This window comes from Lepidochelys olivacea (genome assembly GCF_965140295.1).
Source record: "Lepidochelys olivacea isolate rLepOli2 genome assembly, chromosome: 4".
In the NCBI taxonomy this organism is placed as follows: Eukaryota; Metazoa; Chordata; order Testudines; family Cheloniidae; genus Lepidochelys; species Lepidochelys olivacea.
The window spans coordinates 71,126,529-71,146,169 of NC_140414.1; the positions used below are offsets into that span (position 1 = coordinate 71,126,529).

The following is a 19,641-nucleotide window of genomic DNA, read 5'->3' on the forward strand; positions in this document are numbered from 1 at the left end:
GTATTATTTAAATAAGGGCTTCACTAATTTTTTTTAACACTTAATACGCCAATTCAGAAAATTAGAGTTTAATCCTGATATACACAAAATAAGCCAAAGTATAAAATATTTTTGCAATGTTTAAGGATTGGGCAAACTGGTGAATGCAATATAGATATAGATATATAGTACCCTCACGCTAGATGTTAAGATCAACTAAGCCTCCCTATCTCATTAACCTTCTTTTGACTCTTCTGTTAGACTAGTGTCATTATATTAATTGGTTATTATCCTAGCCTATGAGTACTGATTATCTTGTCTCTCTCTAGGAACATTACAGTTTAGATGTACAGATGTAATCTATGGAAGTGCTGTTCATTTGACCAGAACATTAAACTTAATGTTTTTCATCCCATTTAACTACAACATACAAATTATAATGGTTAATCAGTATGCAGTTTCATTAGATAATGCTACAACAGAAACAAAATAATTGTGTAACCGTGTCTTCAAATAGACAATATTCTTGCTATTACATTAAATACATAGTGGTACAGTTCACATATATAATACGATAACACACCAACCTCGGCATTAAATTCCCATCAGGAATTACTTTAACCTGATCCTAGATCTGACAGGCTAAAGAAAAACAGTATCCAAACTTGTGAGAGAAGGGGTCACTCCAGTGCTGACTCTTAGAGCAGCAGCTGTCAGGGCAGAGAAAAAACGGACTAGTCAATTTGCTTGGGTAGCTTTAAATAATCTGATAGTGACATGTAGTAGCATAGGCAGCTATTGCCTTCAGCACCATGTACATTTACAATATGCTCTGAATGACTAACACACAGTAACAGTAATATGCTGATGGACATATCCTGCAACTGCAAGAATGTGTAAAAAAATCAGTATTTCAGTTGTGGATGTTTTATTGTATAAGCACCCATTCTGAAAGAAAAGTGCTTTTCTGAAGATAGCCAAGAAAAGCATGAAATGGTTTCCACCTCTAGTGTCCTGCATTTTTATGGCCTCATTATCAGAAGTGTTGAGCACCAACAAATCATACTAAAGTCAAGGGAGTTGAAGAAGTTACATCTCATTGTTTCCTTGGGCACTCTCTGCCTATCTGTTGCATTCATCTGTTGTCTCTTGTCTTAGCTTTTCAGGGCAGGGACCGTCTCTTTGTTCTATGCATGTACAGTGCCTGGCACAATGAGACTAGGGCTTCGAGGCACTACAGCAATATAAATAATAAACAACAATAGGAGCAGCAGCAACAAAGCAGGTGCTCAGTACTTTGATAATCAGGCCATTGATGTATAAATTTTAGGAACCAGCTAGCATTGCTTACTCAGGCAAAGCTTGCACATACTTCAACAGGAGTTTTGCCTGAGTAAGGAGTGCTAAATTGGGTCCAAATGACATACATTAAGAACTGCACAACACTATTAATTGTGCTATAATAACACCCAAACCCCCTCATTAGGATAGGGTCCCTATTCTGCTAAGCACTATGATGATAAGGGTAATACTAATATGTCCATGTAGTTACATAGCCTTGCTATGTATTCAAATTTCAGGTTTAATGTTTGTCTTTAAATAAATATCAGCTGTCTCTATTTCCTCCTCAGTTTAGCCAGAGTTAATTGGCTGGCTTCTTGTTGGCTTCAAAGCTTGAGGAGAGATTTCAAGGAGGAAGGTTAGTGGTTTTATGCATTACTGCAGGAAGGGCATTCAACCTGCAACAGGCTGCATGGAAGAAAACACGGAGACACTTGTGGAAGATATGGACAAATAGGCATTCAAGGTTGACAGCACTGAAGGAACACAGGGAATGGGAAGACAATGTGAGAGTGAAAGATCATGAAGAGACTAAGTTAGGGCAATAACAAGAATCTTGAATTTGATGTGATGGAGAAAGTGGAGTTACCAGGGGAATGCAAAGGTGGAGGTGGTGGATGTAGTCAGACTGAAGGACAAGGGAATGGTGCATTTTTTTATGGATAGGATGGACAAATGTGGATATCAGGGAGGCCAGTGAGAATATTTTAGTTATCAAGGGAGGAAATAATGAGAGCATGGATGAGAATCACAGATGTCTGGTCAGAGAAGAAAGGTCATATTGTAGAGTTGAGAGAAGAAGTGTCAGGGAGTGGACACACGTTCAATGGATCTGAACAGACAGGGAGCGTCAAAGTTGACAAGAATTTGGGCCTAGCTAAAAAGGAGAACAGTAGTGGTACCAACAGTAACAAAGACTGGGAGAATGGAGTAGGCTTCAGCAGAAAGATAAGGAATTTTGGGCTGCTGGCCAGACATCTAGGGCCACATTACAGAGAAACAGACTTTAAAAGCTTTAATCCTGACCAAAAATATTGGATTGGATGAAGAATATTGAAATCTGAGAGTGGAAAGGTAAATATCATCATAAACATGGAAATTGAAGCCATGAGCACAGATGAAGTCTTTCAAAGAAACGATAAAACAGAAAAAGAGAAGGAGGCAAGGACTGAGCTCCATGAGGTGGAGGAAGACCACTCAAAAATAACTTGAAAGAACAACCTGAGAGGTGGGAGGAGAATGAGGAGAGGACAGTGTCTTGCAAGCCAAGGGAAGGGCAGATGTTAAGGATACTAGTACTGATTTCAGTTGAGGTTCTGCCTGAGTAAGGAATACAGGAATGGGGCTTTATATGCTGACAAAGGCCTTGAATATTGTGGACAAGATTTTCAAAATCCAAAGCCTAAATTTGTACTCCAAAAACCACAATTAGGCACCTAAAGAGATGCTTTGATTTTTAAAAAAACAGAGAAGCCAGTGATTCTCATGGAGATTAATTGAAGCTCAACACTTACGCCTTTTTAAAAACAAATGTGTTTTTTTTTCAATTTGTATTATACTTAATATTTTTGCAGAGAAATAGAGCTGCAAACATATTTTTTCACAGATTGTGCAGTATAATGATTATGTTGTTATTCAAAGTTACTTTTTCATAAATACCTATTGTACAAATAGCATGGTAATAATGTGCACTAACAATGTTAAGGGATTGGTGTACAGAAAAAAAATGTTTGTTTTTTTTATTATTCTTTTTAATAAATATTATTTATGTAGGATCACTAAATACTGTGATTATATTTTGTTTTCCTGCAATCTTTTATACAGAAAAAAAGCTATTAACGAAAACATATTGCCTGCTGTATCTACTATTGTATTCAGCTGTAATATGAAGTTAAATAACTGAAAAAAAAATCTACCAAATAATATCCAGAGACTGCCCTACAACTGGCAATTAGAACTTCTTTCCTTACCATTTACTTGGACGATATGAGTCTGATAGAGATTATCATAGCCATCAGCATAGCATCTGTAATTTCCCATGTGAGTTGTGGTAACCTTAGTAATGTACAAGGACCCATCATCTCCAAAATCCTACAGGGAAAGATTAAAAACAAGGTGATCGTAATTATTTCAGCAGCACTATAATAATTGTGTACTTCACCTTGGCAACAGAGCTGATGCAACTATCAAACATCTACATTTCGAACTAGATAGGCATTGGTGGCATACATAAAAGCAGACTTTGGTGTTAATATTTTATCTATAGCTTTGTTTTTGTGTGTGCCTTCCCTGCCCTGCAGTTCATCTTAATTTTACGAGTTTTCTATTTGTAACTCATTAAACCTCAAAATTAGTATTAGTATACTTTTTATTGCATCTATTTTTTTTATTTCATTATGGTAGTTATGGGGGAGAGGTTAGTTTTGCCTCTACCTGTTCACATGGAAAAAAACCACCAATCACTGCCCAATGTATGTAATGTTTTAAAGTAAAAAATCAAATAACATGTTGCAGGAATAAGATTATATTTACCCTTGGACATGAGCTGTTATACAGAAAATAATCTTATTTTTCATGAAGTTTGCTCTCACTGTTAAATTACATCTTCTAGTTCCACTTTAATTAGTGGACAGGTTCCACAGGATTAGGACACAGGTTGGAAATCAGAAGACCTAGGTTTGGTTCCCCACTGCCAGGGTCTCACCATATACAAGTCACTACACTTTTCTATTCCTTAGTTTCTCCATCTGCAAAATGGTGATGACAATATAAACTTTTCATTATAAAGTGTTGTGAAATCTTTGGAATAAAAGTGTCAAGTTTAAAACATTATTTTTAGTAACAAGATATAACCTCAAATTTACAACAAGAGGTTAACAGTTATCGCAATTTGGCAGATTTATAGCAATATAGCTATTGAAACATATTCAAATTTTCCTTATCTTTCATGCCTTCAAAGATTGGTAACTTTAACACAAAAGACATATTCCTCATATGCCTAACTTCTTGTTACCTAATAGCATATGTGGTTGTTTTGTATTTGCATTATTCGCCAAGATAGCTTCTGTTGTCTGATATTTAATTCAGCACCAAGAAATACAATGGAAAATTAATTTAAAGACTACAGAAATTTTTGAAAAAATTGTATTCCTTCCACTTTTTGAAATACAACAAAGACTTTCAAAGCCTAGAAACCTGCAAGGATGGAAGAGAGTATAGGTCAGTGGGACTACAGCCATCTTTCCTAAAGCAATAAAGAGTTGAATGGTTTGAATGTACATATATAGAAAACCAAGTATCAAATAGGCCTCTTTGACTAGAACTCTGCTAAACACAAGGCAGCCAGTGATAAATTAATGTGTGTGCCTCATTAGGGTCAAGGGCGTTGCAACAAAAGCAATAAATTTGTAAACATTAATTTTCAAACTAGGAAGAGTTATTGGGCCAGATTCTCAGCTCCACTTGTGCACCACTTAAGTGGGTGCGAAGTGGGCATATTTGGGCTGCAATGGTGGGTAATTCTCATAAAACCAGTTAGGGTGACTCCAATGTCAATTGTCCCCACTTCTTGGCATTGGAGTATGAGTGGCAGGGCATACCTCTATTCCACTATTTCAATACTCAGTTGGCATATGGCCCACTTACATAAGGATTGGGCGAAGACCCTTGAGAATCAGGAAGCAGTAACCTGATGAATCTCCATCTCCCCCCTGTGCTGAGTATATTTCAGTGTTGGAAAGAATCTCTGGCCCATCTTCTTTAATGGATTTTTGGCATTGTGTGTGTGAGGGGGAGGGTGACATTTTAAGAGAGGTGGAAAAGAAGAGCTTACTGAGAGTTCCTGCAAGATGCTGCAATGGCAAGTTTAGAGCTGTCTATGGGAGGCAAAAAGTATCAAAGCAGCTATTTTGTTTAATCACGGAGGAGACTGAATCTTCATCCTCATTAATGACAGGTAAATGCTGATACAATGATTGTTCTCTTAAAAAATCCAGTTCAGATGACAGGATATTAGAGTGCCATAAAAATACAGTTAAAATACAAACACACTGTATATCACTCCAGACATAAATCAAAAGCAGATGATACCAGAACAAAAGCAAGTTCTATTACAACAATCAACTAGAGACAATTATCGACTAGTATAAGCAGCTGATCAAAGACAGACAATTATGTAATAAGAGCTAGGTTCTATTATTGCTATTAGTCATTGTATGTAGAGTACAATGACAGTCCAAATTGCCCATTTTCAGAAGCATCTATTACAGTAATTATGAGAAGTATTAACATTTTTAGTTCAATCTTGGGGTTTTGTTTGCGTAGCAAATGCTGTGAGTCCAGTGACCAGGATGACTTTTTTCTAAACTGCATCGAGTCATGACATGCAATGACTCTTGGATGCGACCCACACTGTCATTTATGCCTTTGTATTTGAAAATTAGATTATTGCTTGATATTATGTATAGGGCTATAATTTACTTCTACTTGAAAACTGAAAGTGGTGTATAGGAGACAGTGTCCCACTTGTCACTTTATGTATCTTGCTATGAGTACATGACACTAGTACTCAGTAATCTGCATTGGCTGCTTGTTGATTTCCAGGTGGAATTTAGGAAACTGGTGCAAGCTGTATGGAATATGGGTGACTATTTATAATATTATTGATACCAAGATTACAAAATTGCAATGAATCTTATACAAGATATGCCATGTAAGGTATCACCTGAAAAGTTATGATTTGCTAAATATAGTAAGCTTACTTTATATGTATATATCATCTCTGTATCATGAGTTATAAATATGTGTGGTATATTGATATCTCAAACTTGTGCTATGCATCTGGGTGACACCCCAAGAAAGATAGGCATCAGCACTCTCCAGCCTGCTTGATGGCCTGACAAGGGAAAAATCAGCTGTACAATAAACCCATTGAGAGAAGCTACGGGCTGTGCATATCAGTCAGCAGGACTTTTAGGGACATGCCTAGGGACAGGAGACTCCAAATACTTTTCCATGCCCATGTGCTGTGAGCATGTGTTTAGGACAAAGGATGTAAAAGCCACATGGCAGAGAATATAAAAAGGCAGCTGCATCACCAGACATACCAGGATCTCCATGTGGAAGATACATAGATACCCAGTAAGCTAGACATGTATAGTCTATTTATTGTTTTAACACATCTTTTTCTCTGAACTGCTTTGGTTCCAATTAAATAATACTTTGCTTTAAGAAGATTGTCAGGTCACTGGTTACCTCTGTAATTGCTCTTGGAGGGAAGAGAACTGCAGGTACTTAACTTATGTCAGGCCTGTGGAGGTAATCACAACAGATAAATGGGGCACTGCAGCCCAGGATCTAGTCTGACAGTGAGAGAATCATGTGACTCCATCCTGAGAGACAGGTGGAAGCTTGAGGCTCAATACCTGAGAGGAGATGCACTTGAAGAGACCAGCAAGGGTCAGAGGTGCACTTTTCACTTGACTGTTTTCCGCTATTATTGCCCTTCCACTCCTTCCCTCTACTCTACTATCCCCCTTTCACTCCTGACTGTCTTCACCCACACCTACTTATACAGCAAGCTGACACCAACCCATCTCCCTACCAATTCAGATATCACCCATGTCCCCTCGGCTTCCTCCCACTGCTCAGAAGCTTCCTCCCAGGTAAAAATATCTCCCTTCCCACAGCTGAGAACTCCCCCCCACATATTTTCTACCCATCTGCCCAAAGCTCAGAGCAAACTCTGCATCTCTCCGCAGAGCTCAGAAACCCCTGGCTTTCACACATTCCTGCCCCAGGCTCAGAAACTGTCCACCTACAAGGTCAGAAAACCTCTGTTCAGGTGCAGAGGTCTTCCCCATACTTCCTAACCCAACCTCAAACTCAGAATTCTAGTCTCACAGAAACAGGATGGGAAGGGAAAGCTGAATTATTGGTACTTAGCCTCTGAATGATAGCACAGCAAACTCCATCTTTGCTTCTCATGCATAATCATTACATGGACAAAAAGTATGCCCTCACTCAGTTACACCTCTGGAACTCCAGTGGGGTTTGATGAAAAAGGGATTAGCAAATCTGGGTAAGGATATATCAGTTGACTGTAGAATCTTTGGTACTAGTGATGATCCATGAGAAGGAAAGAACCCAGCATGCCTCTCAGAGCCCAGATGAGTTTGTAGGACTGGTAGTTAAGGGGGGAAAATTGTGTGTGTGTAAACTGTGCATATTTAATATGACACACAAACATAAAATTAATTCTAACTGTTTTAGAGTACTTTTTCAGAGTAGAACCAGGCTTTAAAGGTATCTGCCCCCTGTACTCTCACTTTGTTCTTTTATCTGGTTAATGGCATTTGGCATTTTTTTGTAATTACCTATATATTGCTGTGTTGTGTGCTTTACTTCAGTATCTGGTCTGTCTATTGTCCCGCCCTCCCCCCCCCCTTTTAGTCTGGGGTTTGTTATTTCAACTAAAATATAGGCCTTCCAACAATATTTTTTTCCTCACCTGTCACAGTCCTGGTCCTTTGAGGTAAGAAATGCTTTCAGGGTTCACTGTAGTGCTGTGGGTTCTGTGTTTGCTTTTGATAGGTTAGAGATTTTGTGCACAGAGATTTAGCGCTGAGTTACTTGGAGTCAGCTGATCCTTGTTGCCAAATGTAGTTTTTTTGTTTTTTTGTTTTTGTCATGAATGAAAGAAAAGAATACTAAAAGTGTTTAAATATGCAACATATCCTTTTAGCAAGACCTTACCAGAGGACCTCCTTTCTTCATCACATACAGTATGTTCTTTGTGGACATTCACAGTCGAAGGCTGCTAGTAAGGCTGGCCAGAAAACAAGAATTCTGTAGTTTTGAAATTTGTTTTCATTCCAATGCAGAATGAAAACACAATTGTTCAAAAATTTATGGGGAAAAAAAGAAAAAAAACCCTCACAAGAGAACCACCTCAGAACAGCCAATAGCCCTGTGGTTTAGAGCACTCAGCTGAGGTATGTGTGCCCCAGGTTCAAGTCCATCCTGTGAATCAGGCAGAACAAGGACTTGAACCTGGTGTTCCACATCCAAAGTGCTCTGATCACTTGGCTATTCTGGGGTATGTCTCTAACTAAAAATTCCGTCCTGTATCTGAGAAATTGTCCTAATAAAATTTTCATTGAAACCAATGCATTTCTGTGAAAGATTTCAGTTTCAACAACATGGCATGTTTTAATAGGGAAAACACTGAAACATTTTGATTAGCTCTTGTTGCTAGTGAAAGTCTGCAATGTATTATGTAGTTCACTGGACCGGAGTCTGCAGCGCTAAAGCAGATTATAGAGAGACATCACTGGAGTGAAATTCATACAGTAATATGACTCAGGCTTCTGCCATCCAAAATAGGCCAGAGCACCTTCTTGAGTTTAAGCAAGAACACATAGCTGAACCAATTTTATATTCTCTGGTTAGTAGCTGCCTTAAGCCACTATATAATTGGCTACTACAACCTTTGTAAAACTTAGAATGATTTTTACTCACATGGTATCTGTATCCAAGGGAAGAAAATTCCTACATTAAACTCAGAGCTGGAGCGCCTCAAAAATGTGCCCGTTGTGCTGATCAGTTTAACTCTGCCCTTCAGTGTATTTTAATCATTTGAAGCAATGTCAGAAAGTTCACCCATATCATAGACCCTCTATTATCTCCAGTGTTCCATGAAAATGTGACTTCTGTTTTAAACATGGAGTGACAAGCTATTCTACCCTAACTTGTCATACTCTGTATGTATGTACATAAAATTCATATTGAGTAAAAGATAATATTCTAGAAGTACCAAACAACACTGAATAAACAACACAGCTTTATGTAATGATCACTGATTAGTTCTGACTGTGCACATTGCCTTATTTCCTAAGTGTGCCACTCAATTAATAGGTCTTTTCACTATTTCACGTGAGATACTGTTATATTTATGAAGAAACTACATCTTAGAATTTAGCATTCAGCTGGATTATTCGAGCAGACAAAACTTGGTTTGTGAGCAGAAAATCTCTCCAGACAAACTTTGAGGTTTGATACTTATATTCTTTATCTCTTTCTTAGCTCTAATAATAAACTCCTTTGACTGATATTTTCTCATCGCTAGCTTGCTACATATTATCAAGGAGTGGCTGTTTAACTAAATGGAGGCGGTAGGTACCTTCAAAAGAGCCATAACAGAGGGAGAGGAGTAGAAAACAGGCTGTTCTCTCCTACTGCTTATACACTATGGGTATATCAATCATGTGATTTAGTTTTATTGGGATTGCACCATTTTTCCATATGATATCCCAGGATATCTTTTTGGGACAGATGAAATATCCCAGTTTTTCATTTCATTAGTCAAAAAGGTTTTTTTTTAATAAATACAGAATAAATGTTCATGGCATATTATTACACCAAGTAGAATTTTCCCTGAAAAAAAATTATTTGCTCTGAAAAACCAAGCAGATGTCACTGTTGGGTCAGAAGCTGGTAATAGTAACCTCAGCACACATGAGGGTGGGCAGGGGAAGAGGGGGAAGCATTCTATTATCTTTTAAAGGGAATTTAAGGTTTTGTCACCTGAAAAAAAAAAGTTATTACAAAAGTTTCCCAGTTTTTGAATTTGAAAATATGGTCATCTTAAGCACAGAGAGTGCATGGTAACCACTTCTGAAATATAAACTCTTAGAACTTCTAAAATTAAATTGATAATCTCTTTCCTTATTTTTATCACACAAAAATATTGTGAAAGTCAACTGTTATTTTGGAAATCATGATTCTTAAAAGGTCTTGTATACTGCTAAGGGACTCGGCATTTAAGCATGTGTGTGATGAATATCAATTAAAGGGATTCTGTTAAACTAAAAAATATGTTTACAATCAATTTTTACTTAATTATGTTACTGACAATAGAAACCTAAAGTGATATTTGTTTTCAAATCGGTCATTTTATCTTCTTTACATTTTCAGTTTGTTTTCATGTGCTAATCCCTATGCAGATGGAAGGAGTTTGTGAACACTTCCAGGTCCTGGATTATGTGTGGCTATTAGAAGCCACTAGCTTCCATCCTATACAATAAAGAGGAAGTGTGTATAAAGAAAGCAATTTAACTCCAATCTGTGTATAAATTCATATATAAATTTCATTATATTATTAAACTACTGTTATATTACTTTCTTAAAGTGTATTTATATATTTCCTATTTGCCCTCACAAACTTTGATCCTTTTCCTCAGTTATAAAACACCACCTTACTTTAAAAAACAATAAAAAAGAAGAAAACCATCAGTGGCTTTCTCCCTCTCATCCCATCCTGCAAAATCTCCCCATGCAAAGATATCACAGGCAACACACACAAGATGTCCTTCAATATCTCCTCACACAATATACAATATTCTAGAATTTTTCCGGAGGTGTCACGCACCAGAGTTTCGGAAACAATCTCCTACAGTCATATAAGATTTCAAAAAGGGACGACCTAACATATGGCATGTTGGAGGGCTGCCATGGCACAATATTTAGTAGGGCTCTTGGCCTTGTTCTTTATCTCTCTCAACCTGAGGGGTTAAGACCTGAAGTTCTCCAAATCTTCCATGACTTCTCCGAGAACAACTCTTTTACTTAGAAGAAGTCCTGAAGATAGTAGTAACACAGAACTGAAGTGCTCCAAAATGAGCTGTCGTGAATTAGGTTGGCTCCATGTGCATATGCACACTTCTATACCAGCGCTTGTTTGTGGCCCGTGTTAGGCAAATCAAATTAAATAATCACCATGGTTCCCTATGGCCTTAAAATATGATTTTATGGACTACAAATGACTTCAAAACATTAACCTCGCATGGGTACCTGCTTTCTAAAACTCCACATTTTGGAACAAAAATAATGAAAAGAAGAAACATACAGAAAAAAGGATGGCTCACAGGACATAGACGTTATTTTGAAATAGAAAATTTGAGTGATTAAAATGAATTACTAGCATAAACACAAAACAAATTAATAGTTTATAATATTCTACAAATGTGGGCCTAAACCTACAGGAAATCATTTCAAACCAACCTGGCAGCTTTCTTTGACAGGACAACAAGCTTTCTTTGATAGGACAACAAGCTTTGTGGATGGGAGGAAGCAGGCAGGTAAACAAACCGGCCGGGCCTGCTAGGGGCTTTCCCTACACAAGCATCCCAAGTTTGGGAAACACTGATCTAGATAATTAGTCCTGCCTTGAGTGCAGGGGACTGGACTAGATGACCTCTCGAGGTCCCTTCCAGTTCTATGACTCTATGAAGCAAACCTACCTATAAACAGCACAGTGATCATACATTATCTGCTATCTCTCAAAGAGCACTTGCTGAACATATATAACTCCTTCTGAAATCAATGGCATCTGAGAAGGCTCAGCAAGTCTGAGAATTGGCAGAGAAACTTTCTGTTACTCTAAACGAGTGAAATCCATTTAAATTGATTGAACTGTGTCTGTTTATACCAGCAGAGGATTTGACCTTAACGCCTGCCTCCCTCTTCACAATTCTGAGTATACAATAGGGACTGAAGTTTTACACAAGAGATAAATAAATGGCAACAGCTATTGCCCGCTGCTGTTTTATGCTGCAAATATCCACCAGCTCTGTGCTCTCCAAAATCTGCAGACAGAGTGAGGGCTCCTTTTTGGCTCTGTCTGGCTGGGAGAAGGTATCACTTTCTCAGGACTGAAGAGTTGGAGATATCGCCCAGCCCCCTCTAAGAAAGTAATGATAAATCCAACAGATCTCATAGCACCATCACCAACCAGGGGAAGAAGAGAGTAGAATAGTCAGCCCCTGGACATTGACAGAGAAGGTGACTTTCCTTCTTGCAACACTTCTCACTGAAGTGCTAAGGCCCATCCTTTCTGAATCAATGATGAAAACAGACATGAACATAGAAGTTGGATGGCATATATTGGAAGACATGGTTATGAAATTTGAATCCCAGTTTAGAATACTGACTCTTGAAGGCCATCTACTGGAGTGTATATTGGCTTGCTACATCACCAAGTGTGACAAAATTAATTTTTGGACAATCAACTCTCCATTTTATGACTATAAATGACTTTTTACTAAAAGGTCTGTGTTCTCTGATAGTGCGGCTCCTTATGAGATGGTTTATTTTATACACTGGGTGGGATTTTCAAAAGTTCCTAAGATTTTTAGGAGTACAAATCTCATTGACTTTCTACAGAGTTTGTGCTCCTAAATCGCTTAGGAACTTTTGAAAATCCTATCCATATTCTGATATATTATGAATATTTATATAATAATCCTTTGTCAGCTGATCAAGCTCCACAAATTAAAAACTAATGTGCCATCTGCACAGTCCACCTTTCTACCTACTTGTCGACTTTTCTTTTCCACTCAAGTTGTTTTTTCTATCTTGGCTAGTTCTATCCCATCTGTTTTTTTCCAATCTTGCTGTGTCTTTGATTTCACTGGTACTACACACTGAAGTGTTTGTATTATGGGAACATTGTCTCACAATATTTAGTGAAAATTTAATTAAAAATTACTTTATTTTTTAAAAAATAATGAGAAAAGAAAAGTATTTTGTGAGTAGATCTCTCATTTTATTATTATTTTTATGTTGTTATACATTGCAGTTTATTTAGGTAAAGCTATTTAGCATTCCCCCAGTATGCTTTGAGCATTTTCTCCCCATTAGACAGATTTAACAATTGCTCATGCACTTTTTTGACATTCCTCTGTAACAATTACTCCATCCTCATAATCATAAAAGATAAGTTAAGCTAGGGTGAATTTAACACAGCATGTTCCATATGAATTCTGGAAAAAATATAACCCTGAGTGAAAAGCTGTAATAAAGCTTTCCCATCATTTTCATCCTCAGCATGCCACCTATTACATTAGAAGCAATGCATTCTCTCTGTAGCCGTGCCTCAAGAAACCAGCCACTTCGAAAACCTTTTCTATCAAGTTCTGTTTAACTGAAACTGTTTAGAAAAACACTTTGGGTTGAATCCTCAGTTAAAGTAAATCAGTATCACTTTATTCAAAGCAATGAAGCTGCACTGATTTACATCACTTGAGGACCTGGCACTTTCTTCATTCTGAATACGTCAACCTTTACTCTTGCAAAGCGATCTTTACATTCTAGTTGTACAGGATCCAGGGGGCTTCTTAAGCATTAATAGCACTATTCATTCTAGATACAGATGGCAAAATATGGCCCTCAGTGAGCTTGCTTAATTTCAATGAGTCTATATCCCCAAACACCATAATACGTCACTCTTCTGGGTGCATCCTGTCACCAATTCACCATTTCATGAGTCAACTATATCACCTTTTTTTTTTTAAACTTAGGTGTGGTTGAGACTATTTCACTCTTGGTTTCATTCTTTCATTTGCAGTTACCATTTAACTACTTAATTCTACATATTTCTAAATAAAGTCACCTGTACCCTGGTTTTGCTTTCAGCTTTGAGCACAGCTCCACTGAAAGTACTCCATCAATTCACAAATAATGAGCTATTTTGGAGGCGCTCTATTCAAAACTAGAAATGGTTTGTACACAGGGTGTATATAATTATTTCTTTTATATCTCTTTCCACACATAATAGTGAAATAGTCTGAGAACTGATATAATTTATGGCTGAAACCCTATCCTAGCATTGCCCTCTTTCCTTCAGTCACATCCTTCTTTCCCTGCTACTCCAATAAGTGAGCTGTAGCTCATGAAAGCTTGTGCTCAAATAAATTTGTTAGTCTCTAAGGTGCCACAAGTCCTCCTTTTCTTTTGGAGGACAAGGAGGGTAAATGGCATTAGAGTCCCATATTCTGAGGTAGTTTCCCGTCAGCCAGTGACATTAGATTTAAAGCCAAACAATGTGAACAGCATGGCCCAAAGAGAATGCACACAATGGATAATCTGATCCAATACATATAACTTAAGTATCCTAATACTTCACATCCAATAACACAAGAAAGTGTGCTAAAAAAACCCCAACTCTACCAGTTCAAATTGTCCAGATAAGAATAAGTTCACCTTTCATTGATGTTGCAAATAAATGTTAAAAGCATTATTTTTTCCTTGAAGCTCTGCTGAATGTACACTGCTATTCTACTGTTAGTACCATTAGCCCTTAACATTGCTGCATTAGAAGTAGCTTGTTGTCATCTATTGGAGGTGACTTTAATATTACCTTTATTCCAACTACTTTGCTCTAAAGCCACTCTTAGAGAACTTGTTATAGATGTTTAAGTATATTTCTTTTGACTATTATGGAAACAGTATTTGGGGGTCAGATTTAACTCCATCTGTGCAAACCCCTTCCCTTATGGTGGAAGTAATTTACAATTTTAGACTGAAGGGCTGAATATATATTTTTGTTCCTTTAAGATACTGTAGGTAATAGCTTTCTCTCTTTTTTCCCTTTTGATTATACAAAATTTCTCTGGTTGCATGTTTAGGAGCTTACAAAATTCTCCATAAAATACAAAAATGAGCCTTAAAACCTATGTTCCTGAATTTTTCATCCATCCACATTTCCAAAACTGTCAGAAACAGTATGTTTGTAAAAACATATGCGTCTTTGAGGTTTATACAGGCAACAAAAGCTCTGTGAGCTAAGTCTACATTTTATTACTGGGGAACAACACTAACCTGCACAGATACGATAAAACACCCAAAGGACAATAAAATACCCTGCCAAACATATACCTTTCCTTCAAGTATGTTACAATCAATGCAGATATTTGAGAGCCACCTCAAAGCTTTGTCTTATGTTATCCTGCTTGCATCTAGAATGCACAAGAAGGATACTCTTTCTTTCTTTGCTTGTTTTCAACATTGTATTAACACACTGGAAAGTTTTGCAAAAAGAAAAGGAGGACTTGTGGCACCTTAGAGACTAACCAATTTATTAGAGCATAAGCTTTCGTGAGCTACAGCTCACTTCCTCAGATGCCATCTGAGGAAGTGAGCTGTAGCTCACGAAAGCTTATGCTCTAATAAATTGGTTAGTCTCTAAGGTGCCACAAGTCCTCCTTTTCTTTTTGCGAATACAGACTAACACGGCTGTTACTCTGGAAAGTTTTGGAAATTCTGATGGTTCCTTTGCCCTTTGTTACAATAGAATTCCAAGTGTCCGAGTGGGTCAAAATCAGCACTGTATTTTCATGTCTTTTCACTTGAATTCAAAGTCTACAATATTTCTAAAAACCACAAAAGAAGGGCAAGTCAGTTTCACCACAACAGAATTTCCAAGTATTAATGGCAGGACAGGGGAAAGGGAGACTGCGGACCACAGTGCCCTGAGTGGTTCCCTCTGGGTCCAGATGTGGATCAGAAAGACTCTGAGTTATCCTCTGCACACTTGGCATTGAAAGAGAAAAAGCAAGAGAGAGAAAAGAAAAACAAAAAACAGTTGCTGTGGTACTTCTGGGTGAGAAACTTGAAAGACAATTGCTTTCGTGGCATCTCTTACCCAGTTTTGATTCAGAAAGATCAAATAAGCTGCTTACACACTTTTGGGTACTCATCTGAACCAAAGCACAGAAGATTTTCTACCAATCATTTAGTCATTGCCCACCATACTTCAAAACGGTTGCTTGTTTGACATTAAGAAAGTATCTGACGCTTAAAAAATGGGAAAAAAGATTTGTGAATTATCAGTTGATTCTGATACAAAGTGGGGTGCTCCTAACATGTAGGTCTACAGAATTAGATAGGAACTCTCAGAAGAATAGCTTCTCCTATTGTAGTCCAGATCTTTTGCTTAATATCCCAAATGGAACAAAATTAAAAAAAAAATTACACCTAGTAGCCTTAAATCAAAATGACTCAGCTATTTAATTTTGGGAAACACCAGAAAATAATTTTGGGGAACACTGAAGAATCTTATTTGAGTTTATTTGCCTATTCCTAGCTCTCAAGTCATATCCAGCAGCCACACAGAATCTCCGAACAACAACATAGTGCTAGAAGTAACTGTTGCATTTCTCATCAGGATTAATAACAGATTGCCATTTTGGCAGTTCATTATAACAAAATGATACAAATATATATAAAAAGATTTGAAGGCCACTTATTTTTTAGAAAGATCCTATATGAAGGATAGGAAAAGAATATAGACTAACATATATGCAAACGCGTGCGTATACACACACACACACACACACACACACACACTCACACACACAAGTGACATATTCCTCCCATTTTCTTCCTTAGTTCCCAGACTATGGATAAAGCAAAGTGGTGAAAGATGACACATTTGTTCTAGCTGCTTCATTTTAGCTAGGGCTTTTCCCAACTTAACATACTTTACACCCATTGTATCTTTTTTGTTAAATAAATTATTTGTGAAAACGGCTTAACTCCAGTCAATCTGAACTAAGAATTTAGCATCAGCTGGAGTACAGCAAGTAGAATGAATTAGTAAACAAATACATAGAGAATGATGAATTACACTAATTAAAAACTGGAAGTTTAGAGAAGCAAAGCATTTATGTTTAATGTCAGTTTTAGCTAGGGGCAAACTGAATACCTAGACATTGCCTTTCTCAGATCTCTAGCACAATGTAAAATTATTTTCAGATTAATCTTATATCATGAGAAAAACTTTACTGTGCAAGATCACTTCTGTTACAGAAGTGGAAGAAAAGACCTTTCCGTTCCATTGGCAGCACCTTCAACACTTTTATCGTAACTATTGAAACCAATTACATAGGAATGACTCAATTTTTTTCTTCTACCAGAAAGGGTCATAAAGGTGGCCTCTTTAAAAATGGCTTTTGTATTTCACTCTGATATTGTGTTCTGAACAGGCAAGGTGTAGGCTATTAAAGGAGGGCAGAGCCTGGGGGTGGAGGGGGGGACTCCGTTGGTTACTGTGTTGACAAGTTGTCTTCACAAAAAGGATTCAGCAGCTATATGGCACTGGCAGAAGTTACTGGTTGGAGCTGAATCGAAACCAGTGACATCTTTTCTTTTACCAAATGATGTGAAACCAAGATGTTATCAAGAAATTAAATAACTCTACCAATAACCTATTATGCCTTACCTTGCCCACTTGCATCTGTATTCCCACCTTCTGCAAAAGCTTAAAAAAAACAGTCCACACACACAACTCTTCAGGGTACAGCACAACAGATTTTGACGATTCTGGACCAAAGGAAATGTGAATTCCAAAACCACAGGGAATACTATGCTGACAGTTTGCTTACTTTCACACACAGCCAGTGATCTTCAGCTCAAGCACCTCAGCTATTTTATGGCAGCATTGCACAGGGAGTGGAGAAGGCAGGTTATCTTTCACGTAGGCAGGCCCTAGAAAATGTAGGGCTTATCTGTTGACATCAGCACCTTATTCTCTACCCAGAAGGCAACTCATAACCAGTGTTGATCACAGAAATCTCATGCCCGGTACTGCCAGCAAGAATCCCATCAAGGCACATCAACAGTGCAGGGAGCTTCATTGCACATAAGCTTTAGCTTCCAAATAGACTTCAGGTGTAACCTTATGCAATATCTAATTGCAGTAGTTTGATCCTGATGTAACAAAGGCCTGGTCTTTTCTACTCACTATGGCCAACAAAAAAACTTCAAAAACAGACTCCAGCGAGAGACTGCTGAATTGGAATTAATTTGCAAACTGGATACAATTAACTTAGGCTTGAATAGAGATTCGGAGTGGATGGGTCATTACACAAAGTAAAACAATTTCCCCATGTTTATCCGCCCCCCTCCACCCCCATTGTTCCTCAGACATTCTTGTCAACTGCTGGAAATGGCTCACCTTGATTATCACTCCGAAAGGTTTTTTTTCTCCCCGCTCTCCTGCTGGTAATAGCTCACCTTAAGTGATCACTCTGGTTACAGTGTGTATGGTAACACCCATTGTTTCCTGTTCTCTATGTATATAAATCTCCCCACTGTATTTTCCACTGAATGCATCCGATGAAGTGAGCTGTAGCTCACAAAAGCTTATGCTCAAATAAATTTGTTAGTCTCTAAGGTGCCACAAGTACTCCTTTTCTTTTTGTGAATGCAGACTAACATGGCTGCTACTCTGAAATAAAACATTTGTGTTCCTTCTCTCCCACATTGCTTTTTATTTTGCCTTATCTTGTACCTATGTGATGTAAATCGGTGAGGAAATTACCCATTTGCTAATGTCCCATGGGCAGTAGGTATCATAGTCTGGGGGAGACTGTGCCTCCCCAAACAGCCTGGCATGGACCTGCCCACAGTCCGCTCCTAGGCTCCCTCCTGAAGTTTCCAGCGCTCTGCCCTGGCCCAAGCTGCCTGAGGCTGGCCGGTCGGCCTGCCTGCTATGGGGACTCGGGGCAGCTGGTACTGGGGCCATGTTGTCTGTCCAGTGCTCGGAACATGCCACTTGGCTAACTGGCACTCTGGGACTAGTGGCGCTGGCCATCCGGCATTCCAGGATTCACACGAGGGCTGGGGATGCTGTGCACTGGACCTAAAGGCGCTGCCGCCTAGTGCTCCAGGGCTGGCCACCCGGTGCACTTGGAAAGATATTGTTTGGAAATGGCCTTGCCTTTCAATCTTTCTGCCATTGATAGGTGTGGCAACCATCTGAAAGGTTTAGCTCTGGCCAGGTAAAAGGCTAATGCTTGCCTGAAGTCCAACTTGCTCCTTCTGATTGTTGTCTGGTTTTGAAAAGAAGCATGGAAGGTGGATTGGTTGATTTAGATGGAAAGAGGATGGTACTGTGGGTGAGAATTTTGGGAGTGGATGTAAGGTAAACTTATCTTTATGAAGTATTGTGTATCGGGGGAAATATCATGAGCACACCAATTTATTCCACCTGTTGGGCAGAGGTGATAGTGACCATGCTGTTTTCATGGATAAATTAATATAAGAGCATGTTGCCATTGGTTCGAATGGTGCTCTAATAAGGGAGCAGAGTACTAGGCTGGGGTCCCAAACAGGAGTGGAATCCCATATGTAAGGATAAAAATTTTGAAGACCCTTCAGAAATCTTTTCAAGCGTGAATGGGTAAAAATGGAGTGACCCTCCATACCAGGGTGAAAAATAGTGATGGCGGTTAAGTGTATGTGATTGGAGCTGGTGGATAATTCTGATTCTTTAAGATGTAAAACACAATCTAGGATGAGTGGCAAGGGAACGTTCATTGCATGACATGATTGGTGGTGCACCAGGATTAGAATCTTGTCCATTTTTGGAGATAAGCGTGTCAAGTTGTGTCACATCTCCTAGTCAAGAGTATCTCTTTTACTGCCTCTGAACAGCTCATCTCTGAATCCCCAAACCATGGAAGAGCCATGCCTTCAGCTGGA

The 19,641-nt window shown here is 38.3% G+C and overlaps 1 protein-coding gene across 3 annotated transcripts in view; it reads right to left on the reverse strand.

The window, feature by feature from the left end:
* FSTL5 (follistatin like 5) overlaps positions 1-19,641 on the reverse strand; it is a 588,878-nt gene that overhangs the window by 129,889 nt on the left and 439,348 nt on the right. For all 3 annotated transcript variants that reach the window (XM_084625380.1, XM_084625381.1, XM_084625382.1), the window contains exon 8: positions 3,291-3,411. In XM_084625380.1, coding sequence (XP_084481506.1) covers positions 3,291-3,411 — 121 coding nt within the window. The remainder of the gene's footprint in view (positions 1-3,290; positions 3,412-19,641) is intronic.